The sequence below is a fragment of the Chelonoidis abingdonii genome, chromosome 13 (assembly GCF_003597395.2).
Source record: "Chelonoidis abingdonii isolate Lonesome George chromosome 13, CheloAbing_2.0, whole genome shotgun sequence".
NCBI lineage: Eukaryota > Metazoa > Chordata > Testudines > Testudinidae > Chelonoidis > Chelonoidis abingdonii.
Window position 1 is genome coordinate 16958389 of NC_133781.1, and position 7917 is coordinate 16966305.

At 51.0% G+C, this 7917-nt stretch overlaps 1 protein-coding gene across 1 annotated transcript in view; it reads left to right on the top strand.

The window, feature by feature from the left end:
- RNF157 (ring finger protein 157) overlaps positions 1-2799 on the top strand; it is an 89084-nt gene extending 86285 nt beyond the window's left edge. The window contains exon 19 of the mRNA XM_032792842.2: positions 625-2799. Coding sequence (XP_032648733.1) covers positions 625-752 — 128 coding nt within the window. The 3' untranslated portion in view covers positions 753-2799. The remainder of the gene's footprint in view (positions 1-624) is intronic.
- The last annotated feature ends 5118 nt before the right edge of the window (positions 2800-7917 follow it).

Below are 7917 nucleotides of genomic sequence, written 5' to 3' on the forward strand. Positions count from 1 at the left end.
CCACAGCTGCAGGCTCTGTTTGGAAGCCAGGTAATTAAGACATACAATGGATTGTTGTTGCCATTGTACATTTTGATTGAAGCGAGCACTAGTGTATCCCAGTCATTTCCACAGCAAAGAGCCTTTGAGCCATTACAGGGCGATCTTTGTCCTGCTGCCACCAGCGCCGCTTTGAGGCGGCAGTTTTCCATCTGGTGGAAGCCAGTTAGAGTGAAGTCTTTTTTCCCAGCACGGGTTGTAAGATGAGGTTCTCCTCTAGCTGGAATCCCCACTGGTTGTTTGCAAAGCGCTGAAGTAATGTGGGACTCATTGGAGCGCCGCTGTCTGTGAACTCGCACATTTACCTGAAATTCTGCCACTGGCTATGAACTCCTAGAAGTTTGGATAAAATGGGGCACAGTGAGGAGACCAGCCCGCTGCAATGTTGCAGAAAAGAGTCCAAAACCCAGCTGTTGGCAGAGCTGCTTCCCCAGCTCCCTGCAGCTGTCCCATCTTCCTTCAACTATAGGAATTCCAGTCTGTGCCCAGATTTAAAATCGCAAGTGATATCTCTGAGGTCCCCTGCTCTCTGCTGACAGTGGACACCTGCTGTGCAGTGTGTAATCACTGTCTTCTCTTCTCCAGGCATCAAGGGCTCAGATGACAACGCCCTGACCCGCAGGCCTGCCCAGAGGCACCGTCTGTCTTCCAGCAACATCAGCCTGGGAGAGGAGGAAGATATGCAGTGCATGGTGGGCCCGCTGGCTGTCTGAAGAGACTCCACCCTCTCTGGGACTGCATGCTCATTCCAGCATCACACTGGAAGGAGGGCAAAGCCCCCACCACCACCACCACACTTCCCCAGCACTAAAGAAACGCAGAGCAGCAGCTCTGTGGGCATTAACACCTCAAATCCAGCTGATGTAGCGATACTGATTTTTATGCAATTGAACCTGGACGTCTCATTGCTCCTCTTTGTGGACCCTTTCCCGATATTTATGCTAAGACAAACTGGGCTCACCGCGATCACACCAGAAGGGGTTTTGTTTGAATTAAGGAAGAGTGTGAAGCTTTCCAGTCTCCTCCTGACATCTGCCCATGTGCTGAAGCCAAAGGCTACACCCATGCACTCCTGGCCCCTTCAGTGTGGTGACCAGAGAATAGGGGAGGAAAAAACTGATGTTTTGCACCCTTCCTCCACTCCTGCCTCTTCTCTCCAGTCTGCACTGATACTTTGAGCCTCTAGCTTCTTAGCTGGGCCCCAGGGCAGCGCTGAAAGGTCTGCGTGCGTGACCCCGCAGGAGATGTTCCAGGGCGGGAGGTCTGCATGATGTCGAGGGCCTCCCTCCGGGGAAGTGGGGGAGGGGAACGAGCATTCCTCTCCAGGTTGGAAAGGCGGGCGCTGTCTGCACTTGGTGGTTGGTCAACAGAGGAGCATGACTAGGAGCAAGCCTAGCTGCCCATGGGCAGGCTCTCCCTCCCGTGTCCATGTGCATGTAGAGGCACTCGCAATTAGCTCACATCCATCTACCTCGCAAGCGTGCAGTATCCACCTCGCTCGCTCAGCTGCATGCACGCTGCTGGTGTAAGTTTCCCCAAAGCCTGAGCCACATAAGGCTAAATCCTAATCTCATCAAAGTCAATAGGAATGTGGCCATTGCCTTTAGTGAGACCAGGATTCAGCTGCCCATGGTCGTGGTGAGTCTCCGAGGGGCAGGTTCACACACACTACATGGGGCTATCTGTGCTGGTGCATGCAAGCAGATGAGCTTACAAATGAGGGCTGGCATACCTGAGTAGGTGCACTTAAGCGTGCAAAAGACCGTGCATATGTAGGCTTATAGAATCATAGAATATCAGGGTTGGAAAGGACCTCAAGAGGTCATCTAGTCGACCTCCCTGCTCAAAGCAGGACCAATCCCCAACTATTTTTTTTGTGTTGCCCTAGATCCCTAAATGGCCCGCTCAAGGATTGAGCTCACAACCCTGGGTTTAGCAGGCCAAAGCTCAAACCCTTGTGTACATGGCAGCATACATGGACCCTGAAGCACGTATGTGCATGTGGTTGTGAGTGCATATTCACGTTTGCCTAGCCCTCCCTTGCCATGCCAAGTGATGATGTTTTTACCCTGACACCGACGTGTGAGGGTCAAGCCTCCAAATTCGTGCTTTAAATGCGGCTGATTTCACACCTTCAAAATATCCCCTCGGTCCCCGTTACCCTCCTCTCTCTGCCATCCTGCGGCTCCAGGCCTTTCTTCCTTCCACAAAACCAACCCAAGCAATAACCCAGCTCCCCCACTCTGAGCCGTGACTCAGCAAGACATCAGAGGAAGGGCACTTATTGGCCTGGAGGTGGGGGCTCACTTCTTAATCTTCAGCCCTTGCTTCTGTCTGGTATTTAACTAGAGGATCTGGGGCAGGGAAATGGTAACCTAGTTCCCTACAATGAAAGCCACGGCAGGGGCCCAACAGCCAGCTTCTTGGAGACGGTGAAGGGACTTTTCCACATCGTCCTCCAAACTGCCGCCATGCTGGCTCCATTTGTCTCAGCTGGAGGGGGCTCAGCGCCTGCCGATGGCCCTCTCTCCGGAACAATTGCAGGGACAAACTCAGTCCCTTTCTTTGTTTCTTCTCTCTAAAGCACCTTGCCGAGAGCATCGGCAAACAAGGACATGTGCACTGCGTGTCCCCCCGACCTCCCACCGCTGGTACTGTTCCTCCCACTCCCCCGCCACTTTTCACTCCTCAGTTTTTCTTTCGATTTCTGGGGGTACTGGCCTGACCTGTTAGTCTTGGAGCAGCGTGGCAAAGGGCACAGATTGAACTCAGAGAGCGGGGGCCCTTTAAGAATGCAAGATAAGGCCGGGAAAAGTGTAGCAGACCCCCAAGCTGGCTGTGGTGTGAAGCGATCAGGCTGCAACCATTCAGCTTGCCCTTGGGACAGAGGGAAGGCCTGGGCTTCTCCCGCAGTTACCAAGGGGCCCTTTGAGAAGCCCAAGGGCAGGTGCAGACGGGATGCCATGAATCATCTGAGTCTTTGTTATATTCTCTACCTGAAATATTCCTCAATAAAACCACTGCAGCAATTGACAGTAGTAGTAGTCGTAGCTTTTTGGGAGTTGGAGCCTTTTGGCCCATTGCTGTAGAATACTAGAGACAGATGAAACAATGGCAGACAGACCCTCCTCCCCCAGTCTTCTTCCCTTCACTCTGTTTTCTCCATGCTACAGCTGGGTGTCCAGTGCAGGCTAAGCGTGATGGACCCCCCCTTTCTGGGGTCTCAGCTCTTTCCCGCAGGAGGAGGGAGGCGGCCAGACCCAAAGTCATGCATGTCTGTGATTCTCACTGTGCAGAACCCAGAGTGATCCTTGGAGCAGAAGGCGGGTGGCACGATCCCAGTCTGCAACTGCGGAGTGATTCTATTCCTGCGGGTGCATGCACCAGGGTGGGGGGGATGTACACCCCTGTACAGGGCCGCCCAGAGGATTCAGGGGACCTGAGGCAAAGCAATTTCAGGGGCCCCTTCCATTAAAAAAAAGTTGCAATACTATAGAATACTATATTCTCATGGGGGCCCCTGCGGGGCCTGGGGCAAATTGCCCCACTTGCCCCCCCAGGGCAGCCCTGCCCCTGTATGCACACCGGTGCATGATGCAATATGTACTTATTGCTGCATGGTTCTAACGGTGAATAAATCTGTTTCTATGGGAGGTGCAGCCACTAGCTGGAATTGTGGGTTGTGTTTGCACAGGGAATGGGGTCGATTTCCTTTACAGTTTTCTGGTCCATTTTTACCTTTCCTAAGGTGCTAGGCCAGGGCTCAGCTGGTGCTACTGATGCTTCCTTTGTGCAAAGAGCTGTTATCCCTTATAGGCTCTTAAAATGTGCTGAACCGCTGCAAGTTCCACTGAAGCCAATGGGGGCTGCAGGTGTTTGGAATCTGGCCCTTAGAAACAGCTTCCATGTTGCATTTCTGTGGCAGAATTTCCCCTTGTCCTGAGTGACCAGCTAAGGGGATTGGGGAGGGGAGAGGAGGGGACCTCCAGTCTCTCCAAAGGCTAAAGATTCTGCCCGACAGGAGCATCCCAAGCACACAAATTGTAACTTGTAGTGCCAGGCAGCCTGTCTCATTGGTGCAGGTTAAGGCCAAAGCTGACCAGCTGCAGGGTAATATAGTTATCTCAGTTTCTGTTCCTCTCTCAGGAAAGATCCCAGTGTGGGAACCATGGCTTTGGGTTGGAATTTAAAAAACCAAATGGATCTCTAGGTCTGTTGGGGCAGCCCTGGGGCTCGTGGCAAGTTGCCATGGTGGTCCTCTCTCACCTGGCCAGTTTCTGGCCTGCCCCATGCGCTCCAGCTTTTGCATCAGGCTCTAGGGCAGATTTCCTGTTCTCACCAGTGAGACAACACTTCAGCCTCTCCTTGGTGGAGATTCACTGGAGCCCAGTCTGAGCAGCCATACCGGAGCTGGGTACTGGCTGGAAATCCAGAGCCTTATAACATTGAGTAGATGGTAAAGGCCAGGCCTGGCTCGGTTGTAACGTTGACAAAGTGACCTAGTCAGGGGTTTTCCACTTTATCTGCTCTAGGACTCTCAGGTCTCCTGCCTCCCGCCGCTGGTGTGTGTCCCAGAGAGACTGGGGAGGGGTTACCAGGCCACATTCCTTGGCTGCAGCATTCTCTCTAGGCAGTGCATGGAGCAGGTTTTGTTTATTCTGCTCTACCAGTCAGAACTGAAGTGCCTCCTAGTAATTACAGTATAAGGGGAGGGCAGGAAGGTCCGGGTCATATTAACTGGTTAGATAATTGAGTCATATTCCACCTTTGTTTACACCAGTGGAGTAAGTCAATTGGTGGAGTAACTCCAGGTTTGCCCTGGTGGAACGGAGAGCATCGTATGGCTCAGTGGATAATGAAGCATTTTGTTGCTGGGAGGAAAAGCCAGCCCGTTGAGGGGAACCTGGGGGTTTCTGCTTCCCAGCATCCCTGCATTATACACTAGCACCAGGGTAAGTGGAAGGATAACAATGAACGTTATATGCAAACCTAGGATGGCTACATTACACACTTATCAAGGCTTTCTCTCGCCTGGCTTAAAAGGGGACATAAAGAGCTCTTGGGGCCCGTTTCACCAGGGGCATGGAGAGTGGGAGTCCTGGTGCATTGCAGGGGCAGTTCTCCTGGACTGGGAAGGAATGACGGAGTCTTTGCTCTTTGCCTTTTCTGACAACCAAGTTCTGGAAGTGAGTGTCTATTAAGTTTAACAGAGATCTTTAAACCAGCTGAGCCTGTCTGAGCCACACAGGGAGCTGCCGAACAGCAGCAAAGGAACAGGGAAATGGAGCACCGCATAAGGTACTCACATGAAGTGACTGCTAAAGCTGGTAGTATAGGGTGATTCCTGACTTCACCTTTATCTTACTGGTGTAAACTGAACGTGTGAATGAATCTGGGTGGCCAGGTGGGCTGATGTGTTGTAGCAACCTTCCCCCATGAGAGACATGCGTTCACATTCAGTTTGGCAGCATTATGGTAATTCCTGCTGGGGAACTCTGTCTACCTGATGGGCATTTGGTGCTCAGGAGAAGCCCAGCTGCGATCCTTTGGAAGAGCCATTTGGTGATCAGCATAACCATCTGGTGGTTTGCAGGCAAGTGTCGGGTAGGCTTGCAGAGCTTTCCAGGGGAAGCTTACATGACCCCTTGCCACACGTGAAGAGACACTCATCCCAGACATTTCTAGTGGAGTGGTTCTCCAGCTGTGGGCCATGACCCACCGGTGATAGGGGGAGTCAAAGAACAAAACATTTTGAGCTGCCAGCAAGGGCAACTGAGGGGTTTGGAGGAAACCTGGGGATGGGGCATCTAACGCTTAGAGTACTTAACAAATGGGGAAAGTCGAAGAACCTCCTTGCTAGCTCAATTCCTTGGGATCTGCAGCACTGTCTTGATAGTGCTTGTGTCTCCAGAAGCAAGGTCCTAGTGCTACCAGCCATTCACAGATGCACTTGCCAGCCCTCTTCGCTCACTGCTCAGTCTAATTAACCTAGATCATCATCTGTCGTGAACTTGAGAAGAAAGGAAACCAGTTCCAAATCTTGCTTCAAGCATGTTCTTGGTGGTTAAAAGTATGTTTAATGAAAGGTTATCGTGCATCTGTTAAGAGCCAAAAATCTCTCCCTGACACTGAAGAAAATTCAGAATAACTTTACTGACTTCAGCTGAGTTCTCCAGATTTATGGGGGTGCAGTTGAAAACAGGCTTGGGCCCTTGTATCTTAGCCAGGTCACCAGCCAGACAAAACCTGCACAAGCCAATTTTGCAAGCACCTTTCTGTGTGTGGGCAAAGACGTTTAGCATTATAAAGACACATGCAGCATGAGGGAGTATGAATGGGGATATTTTGCTTGCCCTTTTCGTAGCTGTGATGATCAGAAAGGTCAGAGAAGGAAGAAGCTCCTTTTCCTGTAAGATCTGAATGGTTTCTCTTCCTAGCGATGAAAATAGATCTAGAGGTTTTGGTTGGAGCATCTGGTACAATGCTGTTCTGCAAGGCAGAATGCAGCTGATCCATGATGACTCAGCTGCTGGGTCTGCCTACAGGGCTGGGTCACTGACGGAATGTAGTGATCACTTACAATCAGCAGGTGGCACGCATTAGTCAGAAACATGGCTGAGGATTAGTCAAAGGGTGAAGGGCCCCACATCCTTGCACAAGGGGTCGAAATTATTCTCCATTATTCACTTCTCCCTGACCCAGAGGAGACGCAAAACAAGGAGTTTTACAAAGGGCGGAGGAAGAGCAAAAAAGAGGTTGAGAGCCCACAACGAAGGCTGTGATCAACTCTAAGTACGACTGATGAAAGTAAACGAATGGAATGATTCTGTGTGCTTAGGACAGGGGGAGTTTGATGCTGATGAGTAATTACTACACCATACTTTGCATGTCTATAGCACCGTCCATCGATGGATTGCAAAGCACTGTAAAGGAACGGAAGGATGTTACTTAGATTGTAAGCTCTTAGGGGCAGTGCCTCCCCTGGTGGGTGTGTATGGCCTGGTCCATAACTGGATGCCTAGAGATTACTGCAGTACAAATAAATAAATAATGCTCATCCCAATATCCCTTTGAAATAGGTCTGTATTATTATCCCACTCGTGGGGAAACTGAGGCACAGAGTGAGTAAGTGACTTGCTCATTGGTCACCCAGAAAGCCTGTGTTAGATGAAAGACTAGCGACTAGATCCCTTCGAGTCCCAGTCTTGCCCTATTGCTTGGATGCTGTATCACAAGGGGAAGAGGGAGTGAGCTAATCACTGTGGCATTAACATGGTGTCTCCTTTTAAAGCTGGGCATTTTATGTTAAAAGGGAAACGGTGATTATCATGCCCCGCGGGAATGAGTTTCCTCTCTATTGATCTGAGAGACTGGGGAACCATCACATCAGGGCCAGATCTGGAGAGGCGGGCTCATGATTTAACTTACTTCGACTCAGGCAAGTTCCCATTAACTTCAGGGGAAGTTTCCCCTCCGTGGGGATTGAGCCGATGCAGGATTTCCCCTGTATGGACTGGCTGCGAATCCCCGGGAAGCAAGGCTGCCCTTATTCAGGGCTTTTCTTCACGTGCAGCACGGCCAAGGCACAACGGCAGTGCTTTAATAGAGATGCTACTATGCTTGGCATAATTCATCCGCCTCCCTCAGAGGCAGTAGCTCTGTTGGTAGGAAGGGCTCTCTAGGTGACCTGGTGCTGTCTACGCGGGGTGTTAGGTGGCTATAACTACATTGCTCAGGGGTGTGGATTTTTCACACCGCTGAGGGACATAGGGAAACTGATGTACGTTTGTAATGTAGACCTGGCCTAACAAACCCACCTGATCTCTGGAGGTTTAAGGGCCTCCCTGATTCCTAGTGAAGAAGCACAAGGAATTAGGG